This window comes from Trachurus trachurus (genome assembly GCF_905171665.1).
Source record: "Trachurus trachurus genome assembly, chromosome: 24".
NCBI classification, from domain to species: domain Eukaryota; kingdom Metazoa; phylum Chordata; class Actinopteri; order Carangiformes; family Carangidae; genus Trachurus; species Trachurus trachurus.
This window is the reverse complement of record NC_139910.1, coordinates 27,957,792-27,979,473: the sequence shown is the minus strand read 5'-3', so window position 1 is coordinate 27,979,473 and position 21,682 is coordinate 27,957,792. Positions and strand designations below refer to the sequence as shown.

Here is a 21,682-nt window from a genome sequence, read left to right as displayed (position 1 = left end):
TTTAAGGGTTGTTCTTGTGAGCTGCTGTGCCAGTTTATGTTTTCCCCGAAGGTCATATCTCTTGGCACTTTCCCTTTCACAGAAGAGACCTTGTATAGTATCAGGTAATTGATTATATTTGGCCATATAGGCAATTTGTACAGTTTTTAGTTTAATCAGGTCCAGGAATTTCAATACTGCTGCCCTCAAGAACAAGTCATTTGTATGATCATTGTACTTTACATTACAAACATTACGAATAGCTCTTTTCTGTAGAATAATCAATGGGTGCAAATTAGTGTTGTATGTATTGCCCCAGACCTCCACACAGTAGTTCAGATAAGGAAAAACAAAAGCATAATATAGTGAAAGTAAAGACTTATGATTTAGTATATACTTAACTCTGCGGATGACACCCACACTCCTTGCAACTTTAGAACAAACATGTTTTATCTGAGGTTTCCAGCACATTTTTTCATGAATGATCACTCCAAGAAATGTAGTTTCTTCTACTTTTTCAATTATTACATTATCAATTTTAATTTGAACTGGAACATCAGTGTTGTGTTTACCAAATAACATAATCTTTGTTTTTTTCAAATTTAGAAATAGTTTGTTCAAAGTGAACCAATTTTTCAGCTTGTTAATTTCATGTGTAGTCGTTTCCAGGAGTTGCTGTAAGTTTTCACCGGAGCAAATAATGTTGGTGTCATCAGCAAAGAGTATCCATTTCATCACATTCGATATCAAACAAATATCATTAATGTACAGTATAAATAGGATGGGGCCTAATACCGACCCTTGAGGAACACCACAAATGATATCTCTACAGGTTGAAACATGATTATCTATTTGGACAAATTGCTGTCTCTCATTCAGATAGCTTCTCAGCCATCCTAGAGTAATACCCCTTATACCATAACGCTCTAGCTTATTTAACAAAATTGTATGATCTATCGTATCAAATGCCTTTTTAAGATCGATAAAGATACCGACTACAAATTTCCTTTTATCAATACAGTTTGTTATTTCTTCAACCAAGTCTATCAACGCCAAAGCAGTTGATCTCTTTTTCCTAAATCCATATTGGCAGTCTGAAAATAAATTATATTTCTCAATAAATACATTCAACCTATTAACAAAAAGCTTTTCTATAATTTTTGAAAACTGTGAAAGGAGTGAAATGTACGGAAGCGCATTGCATTCACTTGATAAAATAAAATTTAGACACCTTATCTCGTAATTACGAGATCTTTTCTCGTAATTACGAGATCCTGATGTCGTAATTATGAGATCCTGATGTCGTAATTATGAGATCCTGATGTCGTAATTACGAGATAAAGAAAAAGGAAATGTCTATAAATCCGCTCTTGTTTTCTTAATAGATGAATGCTATGGTGGTGCAGTGGTTAGAGCAGTTGCTACCCGTACAGGAAACCGAGGATCGAGTCCTCAGTGTAGCACATCGTTCTCGTTTTGTATATTAGGCCACTGTAGCCTACATTATTAGACAGCGGGGGACACACCGGCCCATGTTAACCGATTGTGCCGTTCATACACACCAAAGACCCCGGTGCCTGGCCGCCGCCGCTGCTCTAGTGACGGCCGGGCACCGGGGTCTGTGGAGCGGGTTCATGAAGCCTGGTTGTCCCGACATGACTCAACTCACAACACTGTAACGTTATGTTGTGTGTCTTGTAGCCGAAAAGTAGGCTACAAGACACACAACATAACGTGACAGCCGCAGTGTTGTGAGTGAGTCATGTCGGGACAACCAGGCTTCATGAACCTGCTTCACAGACCCCGGTGCCCGGCCGCCGCTGCTGCTGCTGCTGCTGCTGCTCCGGAGGGGAGGCGAAGCTCACTGCCAGGATCACCGCCGGAGCAGCGGCGGCGGCCGGGCTCACACCCGGGGAAGGCGATCCTGGCAGTGAGGGTGTGTGAGCCCGGCACCGCCGCCGCTGGGGGCGGCCAGGCGGTGGAGGCGATCAGTGAGCTTCGCCTTCCCCACCCAGGGAAGGCCATCCTGGCAGTTAAGAGGAGAAACTTTCAGGTTCAGGAGCAGCGGAGCGGCTCGCGGCTGCAGCTCAGTTCACTTCACACACTGAGAATGGAGTTTGTTTTCTTCCGGTAGACGTAAACACGTAACACGTGTACCCCCTGTCCAATCAGAACGCTTCCCGACCCCCAGACGTTAAGCAGAATTAAATAAAGGCGATTTAATGTGTTTTCCATGTTAACCCCAATTCTGAATTATTATTTCCATGTAAACTCGAAGGAGAATGTTTTAATTTCAAACTATTTAATTCAGAATAATTAATTCCGAATAAAAAAACATCATGTAAACGATAAGCCCCACCATGGGATTCGATCCTCAGTCTCCCGTGTGAGAGGTAACTGCTCTATCCACTGTACTACCATGGACCATTGATTCTGATTGAGACAAGAGCGGACTTATAGACATTCCTTTTTCTCTATCTCATAATTACGAGATCAGGATCTCATAATTACGAGAAAAGATCTCGTAATTACGACATCAGGATCTCGTAATTACGAGAAAAGATCTCGTAATTACGACATCAGGATCTCGTAATTACGAGAAAAGATCTCGTAATTACGAGATAAGGTGTCTAAATTTTATTTTATCAAGTGAATGCAATGCGCTTCCGTAGAAATGGGCCTGTAGTTTGTAAAAAGATGTTTGTCACCTGTTTTAAATAATGGGATTACCTTAGCAGTTTTCATTTTACTTGGGAAAACTCCTGTTTGGAAGGACAAATTACAAATATATGTGAATGGTTTAATCATTCCAGCCATGACCTTTTTGATTATTGTCATATCAAAATCATTAAAATCTGTGGATGTCTTATTATGACAATTATTTAGTATGCCAATTATTTCATTTTCATCTGTTGGTTTGAGAAACATTGTATGTGGATTTCGCTCCACTAATTCCCCTGGTGACCCAGAATTTTCCATTCCACTCTCGATGATTTTTTTAGAGAGCTGGGGCCCAACATCCACAAAAAAATTGTTAAAACTGTTTACTTTAAAGGGATAGTTCAACATTTTGGCAAATTGGCCCATTGCCATAATCGCTATAGTCATAGCAGTAGGTTCGTTACCTTTATTTGTCGGTGTAAGCTATTTTTAGAACGGAGGAGCGGAGCGGCAGGCTGTTCAGAGTTACACTATGGAGGCTAATGGAATTTCTTGGTTTCCCTCATCAAACTCATCAAATACAAAATCCCAAAACTCCAAAACGCTTTCGTGGACAAGTTGTGACCTGCACAATCACCACGCTATGAGATAATAATGGAACGTTACGAAACGGAGCCGTTTTCGAGGTAAATACAGAGTCTGCTTGCTGAAAAACTGTCCCTGAACGCAACGCGCATCAGCGGTTTTGCATGAATTTACCTCTAAAACAACTCTGTCTCGTAACGTTCTATTATTATCTCATAGCGTGGTGATTGTGCAGCTCACAACTTGTCCACGAAAGCGTTTTGGAGTTTTGGGTTTTCACTGTGAACTGTTTCCTCAGAAAACTCAGTCTCTTTCCTCTGAACGGTCAATAGCTTCCAGTCAATGTTTCCAGGAATGCTGACATTTTAGGAATTCATGCGTGAAACAGCTCCAAGACTAAGACTGTTGTGAAGCAGTGAGAAACTTTTATCTGACACCAGTTTATGCTGTCAGGTCAAACAGGCACGCACAGTTTCTCCACTTACAACAAGTAGCAGTTAGAGCACCGCCCCCTTGTGGCCTCAGCAGAGTACTGTCCCAGGAAGTTAGCTTCATCATCACGCCTTGTCGGCACCAGGTTGGACCCTTTTGCCTTGAGAGCTGCGTTAAAGGGATAGTTCAACATTTTGGCAAATTCGCCTATGGCCATAACCCCTATAGTCATAGCAGTAGGTTCATTACCTTTAATTATCAGTGCATGTTGTTTTGAGATGGGCGGGGCAGAGACGTGAGCTGCTCAGTGAACACAATGGAGGTGAACGGTCCAGGTCCCGTGTCCCTCATCATCTGTACTCATACACAATCCAACAACTCCAAAACGCTCTCTTGGAGAAGTTGTGACCTGTATTTGCCATAATCATGTAAAATCATCACAACACACAACACACAACGCAAATATTCAGAACTACTCGCACTTTTGAAATCACTCCACCCAGCAGCCATGTCTGGAATGTAGTTCCGGCTGCATTTGCCTCACAAACAACTCCGTCTCGTAACATTGTGTTATTATCTCATAGCGTGGTGAATGTGCAGGTCACAACTTGTCCACCAGAGCGTTGTGGAGTTGTTGGATTGTGTATTTGATGAGTTTGATCAGGGGACCTACCTCTTCACCTCCACTGTGTTCACTGAGTAGCTCCTGTCTCTGCCCCGCTTATCTAAAAACAGCATGCACCAATAATTAGAGGTAGCCTAATGAATCTACCCAAAATGTTGAACTATCCTTTTAATTGTTTTCTGGCACAGTTCCCAAAGATCTACTGGACTGAGATCTGGTGACTGTTGAGGTAGTCTGAACAGTTTGAGTCATCAGAAGATGGGTCTGTGGTCATAAAGGAATTGACATGGTCAGCAACAATACTCAGGTGGGCTGAGGCCTTTAAAATGACTGTGACCCCCGACTTCAACAAAAAATACTTGGGTCAAGTAATTTCCTTTTTTTTTTTTTTACCCCAGTAACACTTAACTCTTCTTCCCAAAAGACACACATAGAAGATCTCCGTTAACAACAGTGTTGTCATAGTTACCTTGAAACTGGCCTGCTAGTTTGCTGCTGCTCAGGTGCTTTATGATCCTGGTAGCTCCAATAATCCTTCGTGGGTCCACTGGTCCAGGTTTATAATCCACAGGATGAGGACGAGGACGTCAGTCCGACTCGACCGGGGACTTGGTTCAAAAGCCAGAGAGGCGGTGCGGTGGAGGAGATAAGATTTGGCTCGGCAGTAAACTGACGCTGCCTGTCGGTATGGTGAGCCACCATCTTGCCCCTCAGGGCGCCATTAAAAAAAAAGAATAATAATAATAATACATTGAATATTTCTCTTACCCACCTGAGAACTGCCCTAACAGATATTGTCTCTTTTTTGTACAATTCTTTGTAACCTAGGAAATGGTTTTGCATGGAAACACTCAGACCACACACCTACGGCATGTTGGCTGGTCATCACCAGCTCCTTTGGGATCAAAAATCATCTACTGAACATGTAGTAGATTATTTGTCCAATCAACAAACAATAAAAGCAGGGCTGTTTAAAGGGACAACGAGGAGTTTCTATTTGGTTATAAAAAAAGTATCACGTTAATGTGGATGAATCTACGTTACCACTTGTTAATGGGCCCATTTTCGATAAATATATGGTTTTGTCTCTATGGTTATTTTGTTATTATTAGTGGTGGTGGAAATGCTGGGCGAGCCGACCAGCATTTCCTTACTTTCGGTTTCGTGGCGAGTCATGAGAATAACGCCGCCTAATCGCCGTTTATGGTCGGAACTACGACGGTATGTGATCGTCTTCCAACCTCTGACTTTAATTCTTGATGAATGAAAACATGAGTCTGTCTTGCGCCGGTCAAAGAATTTCACGGTGCGGAGGCTCATAAATGTAGTGTGAAAACACTTCGCTTTTCCAAAACTCCTCGTTGTCCCTTTAAATGTTTTTGATTGTTCAGCTTTCATCTTAAATCCTTAACCTTAGAACTGTCTCCAGTGGTGGAATTTGTGGAAACAAATCATAATTTCTATTTCCCTCTCTTTTCTTCTTGTACTGCTACCACTCATATAATGTTTGGACTGTTGCCATTTTCCAATTGACCGAGTCACTGTGGTGTCATGCTGCTGCTCAGACATAGGCCTATACCTGTGGTCTTGTGAACGAAACAATGGCTGAAGGTATTGCTAAATTAATAATTAATAACGTTAGCTATGTGGCATTGGTGATCAGTAAAACCACTTACAGTGATTTGAGATGATAAATCGCAGTGTAAATTACTCATTTAATTGCTAATTCTGCCTCTAATTGCCTTCGTAGAAAAGACTGATGAGGTCATTTTCAAATAGGCAAGTACAGTTTCCACATACATTACTGTGTGCATGTAATAATGTCTGTAATATCATAAACTGATCTCTGAGCAGTAGAAGCTGAGTCAAATAGAGCAAGCACACTGGCTATGGGAAGCCTATTAGATACTGCAGCTGTGTGGAGTAAAAGTTACTGCATTTGACCCAAATTACAATGACAATTATCAGTAAAGACCGCTACAACCTCCAGCTGCTGTTCACTTTACACTGAGATGGATTAAGAGAAGCCTGAATGATCCATCCCATATCTGAGACTCGCAGCAGGAGGCTTCACCATCAGGCAGGCCATAGTGAGCTCAGTGGTGGAAATTGAACTTGTGTGTGTCTTTTTGTGTATTTCCCTTGTCACATTTTACTGTACGACCAATGTTAGTATCCACCTATCTTTTGTTAGGTGTTTCAAAAACAGCAAAATGTACAAAGAGCTCCTTTATAATATTGAAAATAAATGACTATAGAAGTAAACTGTTTTAAGATGTTCTCCTCAACCCTCCTGTTACCCCTGGACATTTCTGTCCCCAACCCCCCACGGTCAAATGAAAGGTCACTGGGACCTGATTTTTGGCAAGGAGCTGTATCTCTGGGTAAACTCTGGATGTCCTGAGTTTCAGAATGAAAGTCCATTTTTTGGACCCTTCCATCCATGACCCTTAAAAGGTCCACCTCCGCTATGGGTTTTTTAATGTATTTTAAGGTTAAAAAAAAAAATGTAACTACCAGATAACACCATGGAACTTCCCAATTATAATTCACATTAAGACAAATATTTTTTGTATTACAAGTTTTGTCAAATTTCATGTTTAAACATGTAAATGAGGCAATATCTAATTAAATATGTGCTAATTTCCAGAACTGAAATCTGAATTAAGCCCCTTTCAAAATTCTGGTTTTATTTTGTTGACATATTAGAGTCAGAAGTTTTCACCGAGGGGATTTTGGATATCTCTTTTTATCACTAAAATACTGTCACCAGCCTTAAAGCCCATAGAGCCCCATAGAAATTGTGTGTTTTTGCAGCAAAAACAACTGGCCAGGAAGGGGTTAAACATTTTGAAAGCCATGTCAAAAGTGATTTTCATGTTTAGTCAAGACCCAGCCCGATATGTATCACAAATATTTTGGCAGTAACTGATGTCTAAATGTTGTCCAGGGGTCATGGAAGTGGTACAAATTGAAGGATCATCCGAGGGTTTTAAGATGTTTTCCTCACTTTAACTCATTGGATGTGTTAAGTGTATTTCAAAACATTCGTCATGATACTTGTTGAGCCAGGAAGAATGTGTGCAGTTGCTTTTTCAGCTCTGGTTGCCTATCTGCAGAAGTCACTACACACTGCTGAGTGATACACCATGTCGAGGACAAGAGGAGAAAAGAAGACCAGAGTCTGTGACAGTAAATAGATGATATTTATTCATTTTTGGAGAGAATCTCAGCTCATGCAAGGATACAGCTCTTGTAAACAAAATCACTTGAAAATATGTTATAAATGTGCAGATTTTTTTTTCTCGGTGTCAAACTCTGGAATGTACAATATGTGGAAGTTTAAGCTGCATTACAGATATTACATGAAGAGCTGTCACCAAAACCCCCTGGTCCCTCTTCCCCCACATCGTGATTATTTCATTGCCCAGCCACATTGTATAAGAGTTGTGTGCAAAAAGTTTTTTTTTGTTTTTTTTTTTTACACCAGGCATCAATATATTGCATGAGTGACCATGCTCATTAAGGTCAGATATACAGTATAAACTTGGTCAAAGCACTCTGGAGTCCAGAATTCAGCATCATGGACCCTGATACAGTCGACTGTGTTTTTTTAAAATGTTTTTTTTTTTTCTTTTTCTTCGTTTTTTGCGAGCAGACACCAGCAAAAGCATGCACACACACATCAGACACATGGAATCAGGCCTGAGGATATTTAAAAGGAAAAGTAACTCTTCTTTAAGACATTTGTGAGATATTTGTAAGGGTATTTAAAAAACAAAACAGTAATAGATATGAGGCAATAAAAAAACAAACATTTAATTTCTAAATTAATTTACTGGGCTAAAAATAAATCCAGAAGGCCAGTAGGCGGTCACGGTTGGTACTCAAAAACAACTCACCACCATTATAAGCTGGTTTATCAGCACAGAGCCACTCTCTCTGCACTCAGGGATTAATTAGAGCACAACTCGCGTTGTTTTGACTCTTCGTCTCTGCGGCCCTGACCCCTGTTGCCACTGGTTCAAAGGTTCAGATGTCCCAGTATTAACATGAACGGTCAGAGTCCTGAGGTGCAGCAGTGAGAGCAGCAATGTGCAGTGAGAAACCAACCCCGTCCTGTTTTCTGTTTTTGAGCTTCATCTTAAAGCCCCGGTGTGTGACGCCAACACATCAGACCAGAAAGAGTCAGTCATGCTAGCAGCAAGCAGCCCAGTCACTTTATGCTTTAAAGGGATAGTTCAACGTTTTGGCAAATTGGCCCATTGCCATAATCCCTATAGTCATAGCAGTAGGTTCGTTACCTTTATTTGTCGTTGCAAGCTATTTTTAGAACGGCGGAGCAGAGCCGCGAGCTGCTCAGAGCTACGCTACAGAGGCTAATGGGATTTCTTGGTTTCTCTCATCAAACAAATCAAATACACAATCCAACAACTCCACAACGCTCTGGAGGACAAGTTGTGACCTGCACATTCACCATATGAGATAATAACACAACGTTACCAGACAGAGTTGTTTTAGAGGGAAATACAGAGACTGCTTGATGAAAAACTGTCCCTGAAGGCAACACGCATCAGCAGTTTTGCATGTATTTCCCTCTAAAACAACTCTGTCTGGTAACGTTGTTATTATCTCATAGTGTGGTGAATGTGCAGCTCACAACTTGTCCACCAGAGCGTTGTGGAGTTGTTGGATTGTGTATTTGATGAGGGAAACCAAGAAATCCCATGAGCCTCCGTAGCGTAGCTCTGAGCAGCTCACAGCTCTGCTCCGCCGTTCTAAAAATAGCTTGCAACGACAAATAAAGGTTACGAACCTACTGCTAAGACTATAAGGATTATGGCAATGGGCCAATTTGCCAAAAATGTTGAACTATCCCTTTAACTAAATGTTAACATACTCCTATAATGTGTCTCGTAACAGCGTGACCAAACATATCTCCACCTTCAAAAACATACATCCCTGTGACTTATGTCGTGTTTTTATTCAACATATAAATGATTGCTGCAGCTGAACACCTGTGACAGTGTACTCCATGGGTGTGACATCACTGGTGGGCGGAGAAGACACCAAAACAAGTTGTTAAAGCTACTCTAAAAAAAAAAAAAAAAAAAAGAGTTGACTTGATGACAGTGCAACATGAAGAACCAGGGGATCAACAAAGACGAAGGAGAGGTCTGAGGATGATAAATGTCTGACGCATTTCTGAGCCAGTTGTGGTGTTTCAACAGGAGATGATCACAGTCGTCCTGCAGGGGCCATGATAGTCTGCACCAAAGGTTCCAGTATTCATCTAAAATGATCTCTTACATTTCACCACAGCGGTGAACAGACCAAGCAACTGATAGCATCCGATCTGAAGAGCTGTGACGCTAACGCGGCTAAAACGACATTTTGACAGGTGCATAGATCAAAGCAATTTGCAGTGGGATTGTTTGAAGATTTTTTTTTTTATAATCACACATTCTACACAAAGGGGCTTTAACCACTTGCTCCTCCAAACAGAGCGAGAATAAAAACAACACTAGTTTAATTCATTAATATGTGATGCTCTAATTTGTGCTTCCAGTTATTTTACGTACTTGGAATGTGGATGAGACGGCAGGCGGACGCATGTACGACAACCACAGGACGACCGGTGAGTGCTGTGCTGTGCTGTGCTGTGCTGTGCAGGACGCGCTTCAGAGAAGGCTCCTCTGAGATGAAATGATTTCACTTGGAGTCAAAGAGTAATGGGAGACAGAGAGGAGGAGGTAGAGTGGACTGTGTCAGGGATTGCAGGGATAATAAGGCCAGATTAAAAATGGAGATGATTGCAATGAGGCCATCGTTTCCATAAACATCTCTTTCCTTGAGTTTGTGTTTTGTTTTGTTTTTGCACGTGGAGGCTGTCTGCATCACCTGCAGAGTTCCTGGATGAACGTCTTGAGAACATTCCCAATATAATATGCAACAGTTTGACAAAAATAGAAGAGACCAGCATAGACGAGGCTCTCTGTATAGCATTTGACTAGGCATGTCAGTAGACTTTAAAAATATAGATATACAATATCATGCTGCGGATATTTCCAGACACCATCGTGGTAAATGTAAGCTCCCATTACAAACACTTTATAGAGTTTTGTTTTTAACAGGCACAGTAGTGTTACCCTGGATAGGAATGCTAGAAAACATATAAAAAGACGAAGAAAAACAGAAAGCAGAGCGCTCTCTCTCTCTCTCTCTCTCTGAGCGGCTGCAGCCGTGGAGTGGAGTACTGCCGACAGGCGCCATGGAACAAAGACTAAATTATTTGCTGTGAGGATCCAAAGTTGTTTAACTGAAATCAAACATTTTCTTACTGTATTCTCTTTTAAATCAACTATTTGTGCATTATAAAAAAAAAAAAAAAATTACGAGAATGAAAATTAGGCGAGGAAAAACAAAAACAAGCGCCCCCTGCTTTATACAAAGTCAGTAGTACTGAGAGTGAACCTCGTCCTGAGAGAGCGAGGAACACCAGAGTGAAGGGGAGAGAGTGTGAGTGGCAGAGTTACAGTCCAGCGCAGTAGTTTGAAGTAAGGCCTCAGTTTTCTTGTGTTAGCAAAATAAAAAAAAAAAAGAGAAACATATACATCTGTAACTTAATTACATCTAGCTTGAAAAAAAAATTATATGTGCAAAATGTAAATCTTACAAATGTGGGGAGAGTTTATTTTTTTGTAGATGACTGATAGAGGATTGTGCTGGAGGTGGGTCATGTGATTCCCCAGCCTGCTCTCCAGCCAATCAGCCGCTCCCTCCTGCTCTCTGCCCGGTCCACAGGCCGGACGCTGTCCAGGCTCGCTGCTCGCTGCTCGCTGCCGCACCGGCTTCACGTCGACTGGACGCTCCGCTTTAGTTTTTCAATCTCCATCTGCAAGGACACGCAAACACACACACAGACACACACACACACACACACACAGGCTCAGATCAGGAAACTAGACCAACTTGTGGTGAAATACTGAGGAGGAGACTGAGCTCATGACTCATTGGACATCGTCCCCCTGCTGTGGAGCACAGTGGTGGAGGATGTTTTAGTGGTGGGGATTAGGAGAATGGGAATGACAATGAAGCCACGTGATGGAGCAGCAAATCTTTAACAAGGCGTGTTCACACTGATCCACCATATTGTAAAGGTTATAGAGACACATGACTATGAAATGTACTGATAGGACAGCTACGTTTATTCTGTCCGCTATTTACTGTATACTGTACGTATTAGGTTGTGTGTGTTGTTTCTCAGTCTAATGAAAGATGATGGTCATTTAGGGCTGGGGAACAAGGTTGAGGCTTTTGGTTAGATTCCAAGGGCACTTTCACACCTGACCATTTGTTCCGAAACAGGGAGCGTTTTACGTCATAGATCGGTTCGGTTGGTCAGATGTGAACACAGCAATCGCGCTCGATGCGGAACAAAACATGCGAGCCGAGATGGCTTGGGAGAAGCGGTTGGAGCTACTGTTTGTGTCATAAACTCTTGACTTGCTTGAAGTGTACATTTGTTTCCACAGACAGCGTCAGGTGGCTACTCAAACATGCACCGAGAAGTTTTTTTACTTGAAGCAAGTCAAGACTGATCAGTGCCTCCGTCCTTCCTCACACTACACAGTGGTGACAGTTTTAACAGGCCGAGCCCACAGCTCCGCTGAGTTTCCGTGGTTACCTACGGTCACGCTGCCACTCAACGTAAAAAATGGCGATGCAACATGGCCGCCTCGGTTCGGTGCGTCGCCCACTTATGTATTTGTAACGACTTGTAACAACTCATTCTAAGGTACCAGAAAGCTTTCATTTGTATGCGGCTGTGAGATACGTATTTATGAAAGACATATTTGATTTTTGCTAATAAAAATACAAATAAGTTACATACTGGGACTTTAAAGCATCTCTCTCTTCTAATTAAGCAGGTACATTATAACAAACAGGTAGGGGAGACCGGGGTTGGTTGGCTACAGGGGTTGGTTGGCACACCCCTGTTTTCTGGCTTCCTGTTGGTCACAGACTCACAAATGTGACATCAAAATGATCATCTTTTTGAGCTGCACTTATCTAGTTTGTTAAAACATCTGAAAATGACTCACTTTTTTGCTGAGGGCAAAATATCAGTTTTTTTTTTTGTAGAGATAGGAGTCAGCTTCAATTTGATATGAAACTTGAAAGTCTTTGATGAGTGATGTTAACTGGGCAACATCATATATTCACAAAAGTGGGATTGTTTTGGTCGGGGTTGGTTGGCACACTCATGTCGGGGTTGGTTGGCACACACAAACCAACCCCAATATGCAGTATACATATATTAAATGTGATTAAACATAATTTCATACAATTCAGTGCACTGAGTGAAAGAAAGGAGGCCTTAATGTAAATAATCTGCATCCACCCCACACAGCAAATCTAAAACACAGTGAGATGGAAATAAATGATAATACAAAGAGGTGATATGCTATATTTAAGAATAAATTATATGTTCATTGAATATTTTCTCTTTAAAGAAAAAAAAAAGCTCAAATCATTTACTGTTTGATGTTCTATGTACGTGTTATCTTGTTTGTGGCCTTAAATGCCCTGTTTTAGTGTTATACATGCAAATATATGCATCTTCTTAAATTTGAATATATTAGAATTAAATTTCCAATTTATTATTATATTGGTTGCTTCATCCATTCATTTTTACAATGTGCCAACCAACCCCGTGTCGGGGCTGGTTGGCACAAGTGCGCAGTATGATTTTATTCATAGATAAATTGATTTTAGAATATAACTGTGGACATTGAAATGTGTTTGGCTGACACCTTAACCTTTAATTTAATGCTGGTTTAAATATTCTCACATAAATGATGCCAGAGTGCTATGGCAAAGAGTGAAAAGTGTGCCAACCAACCCCGGTCTCTCCTACATTATGAAGCCTGAACACGACCACACCAGACTTCCCTCACACACAATGAAGCCAAACCAGTGTGTTGTGTTCACCTCTACAGTATCGATGTAGAGTGACAATATATGCAGAGCATGGACAGTAGACAAATCCTCATAACACCCTGGGAGACACACAGATTTGCTATACCATGTCCATGGATTTGCAAAGCGAGAGCAGAGATTTACACTCTGCTCCTTCTTCTCTCTGCTCACTGCGGGTGGCGGGTGGGGGGTGGGGGGTGGGGGTGGAGTTGATGGGGATAAAGTTGTATGAGCTACAAATACTACATAGGCCTTCGTTGTATTGGTGTATTTTTGTATAGTATGAGATCTGCTCTGTAAAAATGTGCAGAAAACTTCCTCCCACTGGCTCTGCGTCTCACAACAGACTGGAGTTGAATGTGTCTTTACACATTGAATCACACATTCTGTGAGATACAAGCAGCTTCTATCGGCGATGAGCCAGGAGGAAAACACTCCAGTCCTGAGGGACCACAAGTGTGATGGCAATTTCTCTCTTTTTACCATATCTTTTTCCAACTCGTGTGTGTGTTTCTTTGTGTGCATTTATTTGTGTAGGCTATCTATGCCTGCTGCTCTCTGCAGGAGGTTCTCTCCTCCTGTGGAGTGATTTATATTGGGGGGCCATGCTGGGAAAATCTGATGGTCACACACCGGGTCACGTTAGAGCACCAGGAGGCTGCTCACTGCAGCGGAGGAGAGGCTGGAGAGGAGCTGAGGGAAGTAGTAAACTGGTTGAGGTGTTCCTATCATTGTTAAAAACAAAACAAATAAACATTCTGAAGTTGTTGTGAGGTGCAAAATAATCATTAAAAATTCATTTCACAACAGTGGTAATATTACTTTGCCATACTGGCAAATCATTTTTTCTAATTACCGGTAAGTTCTTCTGAGTGTCAAGGTTCAGCATTGACAAAATGATACCACATCCAAGTCCATCATGAAATTGTTCTCAAGCTTTCATCATCATATCATATGATGTCACATTTATCATGGTGCACATTCTGAATATTTTTATATTAGAACTAACCGGTGCTCTGAGCCGACATGATGTGCACATTGTTGTACATGGTGTCATTTCAGTCGCACTCTGTTTCGTCAGATTCTGTGAAACTGACCCGTAATACAGTGCAGATTAATGAAAGGACATTGAAGCAGTAGTGACTGAGGTGTCCTGTTGATTGGGTTGTTGTATCAAGTCTGTGTGCGTGGAGAGAAGAGAGCTCATCAGACTGCAGGCTGCTCCTCGTCTCTGCTTTAAGAGTTGCAAAGTGGAGAATGGAGGGTCAAGGATTAAAGACCAGTGTCCTGGTTCTGCTACACAGATTAAAAAAAAATGGGGGGGGGGGGTTTCATGCCTTTATTTGATAGGACAGTTGAGAGAGACAGGAAATGGGGAGGCAGAGAGGGGGGGGGGCACGCAGGATAAGGCCGCTCGACGCGGGAATCGAACCGGGGCCACCTGCAGTGAGGACTACTGTATAGCCTCTCAACACATGGGGCGGGTGCTCGACCAACTGAGCTAAACTCTCTAAATTTTGATGTGACTTGTTTGTTCTTTTTAATATTGTCTGCAAAGAATCGGACGTGTTAAAAGAAATGCTACAACTTGATAATGATAATAGCTTTAATACATTTTTAGGTCAAGTTGGGGAAGTTTAAAACAACGTCTGGAGGAAGATTTATCTGATTGGTGGCAGTAGAGATAAGACAAGAGACATGGGGCTGATATTTAACAAAAATCTGGTCTTCTGCTGTTCACCCAGGGGAAACTGCAGCTGCATGTTATCGGCCTCAGACCAGAAGGCCAACAGGATGTTCAGTAACAGCACATTTTACCCTGCGCCAAGTATCCAAGGATAAAAATACAGGCTAAGATAGACCATGGTGTTCCTCCAGCACATTCATTCACTGAAAGCACATGTGTACATGAGCCACTTCATTTGAAGGGATAGTTCAACATTTTGATAAATTGGCCCATTGCCATAATCCCTATAGTCATAGCAGTAGGTTTGTTACCTTTAATTGTCGGTGTAAGCTGTTTTTAGAACGGCGGAGCAGAGTCGTGAGCTGCTCAGAGCTACGCTACGGAGGCTCATGGGATTTCTTGGTTTCCCTCATCAAACTCATCAAATACACAATCCAACAACTCCAAAACGCTCTGGTGGACAAGGAGTCAAGGCAAAAGCAGAGACTGCTTGCCTAAAAACTGCCCCCGACAGGAACACGCATCAGCGGTTTTGCATGAATTTACCTCGAAAACAACTCCGTCTTGTAAACATTTCGTTATAGCGTGGTGGATGTTCACGTCACAACTTGTCCACCAGAGCGTTGTGGAGTTGTTGGATTGTGTATTTGATGAGTTTGATGAGGGAAACCAAGAAGTTCCATGAGCCTCCATAGCGTAGCTCTGAGCAGCTCACGGCTCTGCTCCACCGTTCTAAAAATAGCAGGGCAGACTGGACACTACAGTCACTTGGTATTGTAAAGTAACGACATGCAGCTACCTGGTTAGCATGCTAATTACAAAACAAGCAGAGTTCTTTCCACCTTTGAAGACAGCTCTAGGTAGAGGAATGAAGTTTGAACCTATTTCTTCCAGACTGGTAAATAAACAGCTCAACATTGGCTATGTGGTGGACAGTTCAGAACTCGTTTAATGAACCAGTTCTGTGACTGTAAACCAGCCATCATCATCATCATCATCATCAGGTCTCTGTTACCCCCTGCACCTGTCAGTCAGGACTTGGATTAAATTGTGTGCATGATAGTCAGTGTGCTTATTTACTGTAGGTTTTCATGTGTGACAAACAGCATCGATATTTGGCTAAACTAATGAGAGTAATGCATGTGGACAGCCCAGCATGTGTTGTTGTGGGGATCAATGTTACCTGCAGGGCCACGCGCTTTTGCCTCTCCTCGTTCAGCTCTCCTCGCAGCTCCGCTATCTCTTTCCTGGAAACACACACGCACAAACGCACTCATTAACACGTGTGTACTGTTGTCACATGTATAAAAACATTTAATTTAAACAAACAATTAAAGACATTGTCTACTGTGCGTTCTTTGCTGATTCATTCAAGTTGCATTTTAACTCTGACAAATGTTTCTTTTAATTAAAAAAATATAATTAATGCAAACACAAGTGAGCAAAAACATCCACATTCAGCTAATGCTCAGTGATTTTGGATATGGGCCTATACAGCGGGGAAAGTAAGTATTAAACGCGTCAATAGACTTGCATGGTGAGCATGCTGATGGACCATTAAATCTTTGTTGCATCCGTTAATCTCTGGTGGACATTGCCATTTTTGATCAGTGTGCGAGCCTTTTCCTCCTGAGCATGCATAGAGGCCATGGCGGTTGAGTGCATTGCTCATTGTTTTTCTTTTAAACAACTGTACCTGCTAATAGCAGGTCTCTCTAAAGCTCTCTGTGAGTGGTCCTTGGCTCTTGGACAACTCTTCTGAGTATTCCTTTGATTCTGTCAGAAACCTTTCAAGGAGCATCTGGTTGTGGCAAATTTATGGTGAAATGATAATCTTTTCAGGTCTGGATATTGGCACTAATGGATAAAACGGTGCATTCAGACACGTCTGTAACCAATGCCATCAGTATGTTCTGCAACATAGGTTTCTGGAGGTCTTGAGAAGCTCTTTGCTTTTACCCATCATTAGATGCCTCTTGTGTGACACCTTAGTGATGAGAAACCTTTTCATAGGCGGCACTTTGGACAAAGCCAGCTGATATAACTTTGCACTGATAGGGGACAGGATGACTTTCTAAATACTGACAGATTTCAGCTGGTTTATTTGCTTTCCAAACCTTTTTGCACCTTCTTTCTGGCTGTGTATGTTTTGAACGTTGTTTCAAACTATATGGGTTTGACTGAACATCTTTGATGCTTAAATATATATATTCCTGCTTAATATATTGCTTTACTCCTCTTTTTATTTTATGTATGCCATTTTTACTGTAGGGCAGGCTAATCTTCAATTTGGACTGACAAATAAACCTTGAAGCAAGAAGATTTTGCCTTTAGTTTGAGAACTGACATTGATGTACAATAATTAGGTAACAGTTGTAAATGTACCTTTGTACGGTTTATTTTTCAATATTTTACCGTTCAAAAGCAAGCTCAGTGCTGTCTGTCCCATAGAAGCTGTGTGTGTCAAGTGTCAAAAGCTGTCGCCACTCTGTTATATCAATCGCTCTGCTTGTGGTGCATACATACAACAGTCTCCGGCTGCAATGAAGCACACGCACGAGCCGAGCAATGGGAGCGTGGTTTTTGTGATTCCTGATTGGACGGAGGGGCGGGTGTGCAATTTGAAAAAGAATTTGTTAGTGCAGTAAATCCAGCCGTCCAGGATTGTACCTTTAATTTATGGACATAGATGTTTGGATTTATTTGTGTGTGCATTACTTGGGCTGTTGCCAACATCTGGTGAAAAATATGTCAATAGCTCTATTAGAAATATATTTTCTAAGAAAAATGTTGAAGCGTTCAATACTTATTTTCCCCGCTGTATATAGTATGTTATGATATATTTATTTATTTGTTCTTTTCATTATTCATTTTTACTGATGTGTTTATTGTTGTTTATTCTGTGCTTTAATGTTGTTTATTCCGTGCTGTGTGTTTTGTTTTGGTATTGTTTATTGATGATTTATTCTGTGTTTTTGATGATTTTAACTGCAGTAAAGTGTCCTTGAGTGGCGTGAAAGGCGCTTCTAAATAAAATTTATTATTATTATTATTATTATTATTATTATTATTATTATTATATATAACCTTACAGGGATGTATTAAGCAACCAACAGCACTTTGATGTGGAAAATGGGGGAAATACTGGATGGGAAAAAAAGCTTTAGGCAACAACAAGAATGCTCGACAGACCTTAAAGTGACTGGAATATTATGGATGCATGCATATGAAGAGAAAATCTTCTGCTCATAACCAATAATAATTCATGTCACCCCTCACACTGTCAGATAAATCTCTCCCTTTCCTGTCAAACCAAATGCCAAGTATGTATTCTATGAAAGATAAATGAGTAACAACATCTTTCTGAGAGACTTCGCGTGATGCGTTTAGTTGTTTCCCTTCTGCCCCTCCCCCCACTGAATACTCCAACACTGTTGACATGCACATGGAGTCTCATTACATTTGCTGGGCCTTGAGCAGCTCCACAGACATCAGCAGCTCCTTCATCTGGCCCCTCAGCTCCTCCATCTGAGAACTGGGCTCCTCGGGCTCCAGCCGGAACTTGTTGCTCACGGAGACGCTGTTGGAGCTCGGCGCCGCCGCGGGGCTCGGCTTGGTCTCTGCGCTGGCTGGCGTGGGCCTATGGAGAGACGGCGACGGGGACAAGGTGGAAGGCTGCGAAGACATCAAGAAAAGAGAGGAGGCAGATGGTTAGATTTTCAGGGTGTGGATATGTATTTCAGGGATTAACAGCGTGCTTTCAAAAGATATTCTCTCATCTGACTGAAGGCCATGATTCATGATTATTAAGATGCTCAAATCATTCAGCTAACCCTTTGTGCAGGGCACTGACATCCTGGAAGAGGTCACTTCCATTAGGGTTTCATCACAGTAAGGGGACTAATACCATGACAGTTTCACCACTGCATCACAGTGGGGGTTTAGCATTCAGGCCTGTGTTGTGGCCGTGACGTTCATCACACATGGACTTGCGCATTTGTCAAAAACAGAGGATGTGAAGGATGAGTCATCTGGCTGTCACTGCAGACCAGTATGTGGAGGTTTTACATCATTGAACTCTTACATGTGACTTTGTAACAGCTTCAGCTTTGTGAAAGGTGAGTGTGTGTGTGTGTGTAAATTCATCTCTATGCAGATGCCAGTGACAGTCTCCTCAATGATGATCTCTATCTTCTAAGGAAGAGTCACTGCTCAGCTTTTCCCTCCGTTTCACACTTACACATTTCTGTGTTGGATGATGCTGAGAAGCTAAAACATCTTTTTCAGTTGAATATATTTGCATTTTCTTTATTTCTTGAAAAGGCCTGGGCAATGAGATGAAAAGCGATATATAGTTGAGTACTGAAAGTAACCTTAAACTGTTTATTTATGTGTCACACTTGTGTGGCAGGTAATACCAACAGGAAGGACTGTCTAATTTTTTGTATTTTGTATTGTATTAGTAAATGTGTCTTGTAATCCCATATGGGATAGGCCATAGTGGTGGCATGACCTGAAAATAAAAATTCATTCATTCATTCATTCATATCCACACGTTTCCGAGCGTCATCTATGGTCAAACCTGGAAGCCGGTTTTGCCGGTTTGGTGGAATTGTATGTTTCCGTTTCCATGGTTTTCAGTCGTTGTCATAGTTGCCGTAAACGCATGGATCTATTAACGCTGGCTTTTAACACGGATGTCAATTTGTGTGATATCCACTGTTAAAAGCTGGTGTGATGATCCATGCGCTTTACAGATTTTCATTGAAAAAAAAAAATAAATAAATAAATCCATGCATTTACCGCGACTACCGAAACCATGGAAACGTAAACATAAAATTCCACCGGAAGAGCAAAACCGGCAAAACAGGCTACGTTTTTGACGTTCGGAAAAAGGTGGATACAAGAGCAGCATCTGACTATTCAAAGAATACGTGCTTTCTCTTACTTTTATTTCTGTTTTAAGGTCCCACATTTAAGGTAGATTTCCTTGTATTTTTTATTATTATGAATCAGGTTTAGGTTTTATATTAATACTATGGAAGTATCACAGCCTCAGTCCACTCAGAAAGACACACAGCCTATATTCAGAAACTGAAACTTAACACAACCCTTCAGGACTTTTGTAACTTTGTGATGCCACAACAAAGCAATCTCCTCTCAACCGTTCCACAGCCCCGCCCACTGGGACCAACAACTTAATCTTGTGGGATTCTGTTTCTCTGTTTTACCAGAAATCTGTTATATTTTTCTTCAATCAGTAAGACTGTTTACATTCTGACTCAGCAGCTCCGCTCCTTCAATTTCAGCCTGTAATTTCACAGTTGTAATGGCTCCTGCCCCCGAGGCCTCACATACTTTTCTTCTGCTCTGTTCCTTCACTGTCGTGGTAAAATTGTAACAAGGGTCAGAATCTCATTTTGAAACTATAAGAGCACGAGGACACACATAATGACGACCACGTCCTGTAATTTCACCTGCAGGCCTGAGCCGTTGTGTTATGAGAGATCTGAGCGAGGCTTTACTCTGCCTGCCTCAGTGTGTATGTGTGTGTGTGTTTCCCTTTAACGATAGGGTGGTCTGATACTGTGCACCCCCAGCTGGACAGCCAGGTTTAATTAGTCTTTAACCATGACCAATCCAGACTAGATAGCATCTAATACACATTACTCTTCAAACCTTCACAGATTTGGAGACCACACACTTGATGATAACAGAAGACAGATCGCACAAGATCTCTCTCTTCTGATCTCATAGTGTGGTGTGCACTATGAACACACCACACACTGACCGATTCTTCAGCAGAGTTTCAGGTTCTTCACACTCGATATTCCAAACCTCACGTGGTCAAACGTGACTTCAGTGTAAAAAAACATGGTGGACGAACAGGAAGATGCAATGGTGGTTGTTTTCAGCCTTTTACTGTCTGAAACAACACAAAAAACAAAACAAAACGACAAACAAAAAGTCATGGAGACGGCGGGAATGTGGGCTGTATGTGTTGCAGCGCGAGTTGGAGGCTGTGTGCTCTGGCCCCGATACTGCGAGTCACCATGGCGACAGGTAAATAAAAGGCAGAGCCTCCATTTTAATTCGGGGGACGTAGAGATGGACACTGTGCGTGCTCGGCTCCCCTCAGAACAACCCACGTAGGATTTCTAGTCGCAAATATTAAACATGTTAATTATTTACGATCTCTCCTTCCAACGCCTTCTAACACCCCACACAAGGAAAATCAGACATGATGTCGTTTGCAAACATCAGACAATCAGGCCTTTGCTGGCATTGATGGGAAGAGGGAGATCAGGACAAAGATCGGCCCGATTATCCTGTAGTGTGTACCCCCCCTTAAAGGTATAATATGTAGGAATCACCCCCATCTAGCGGTGCCGTTGCATATCTGAACGTATTCTTGATGTTGCATTCAGGTGAAATGGGGCAGACGTCAGACAGACCACAGCTCCGCTGAGTTTCTATGGTTACCTACGGTCACGCTGCCACCCAACGTAAAAAATGGCGATGCAACATGGCCGCCTCGGTTCGGTGCGTCGCCCACTTATGTATTTGTAACGACTTGTAACAACTCATTCTAAGGTACCAGAAAGCTTTCATTTGGATGCGGCTGTGAGATACGTATTTATGAAAAACATATTTGATTTTTGCTAATAAAAAGACAAATAAGTTACATACTGGGACTTTAAGCAATTAATGAAATTCTGAACTGGAAGACT

The 21,682-nt window shown here is 41.7% G+C and overlaps 1 protein-coding gene across 2 annotated transcripts in view; it reads right to left on the bottom strand.

Annotated features, from left to right (window-relative positions):
• Positions 1 to 8,976: 8,976 nt before the first annotated feature.
• Positions 8,977 to 21,682, bottom strand: part of cd2ap (CD2-associated protein) — a 79,440-nt gene continuing 66,734 nt past the window's right edge. Inside the window, exons 17-19 of one of the 2 annotated variants that reach the window (XM_084001160.1) lie at positions 18,412 to 18,626; positions 16,135 to 16,198; positions 8,977 to 11,177 (exon numbers count right to left, since the gene is read on the bottom strand). In XM_084001160.1, the coding sequence (XP_083857286.1) occupies positions 11,136 to 11,177; positions 16,135 to 16,198; positions 18,412 to 18,626 (321 nt within the window). In that variant the 3' untranslated portion in view covers positions 8,977 to 11,135. The remainder of the gene's footprint in view (positions 11,178 to 16,134; positions 16,199 to 18,411; positions 18,627 to 21,682) is intronic. The other variant, XM_084001161.1, reaches the window with a different exon arrangement.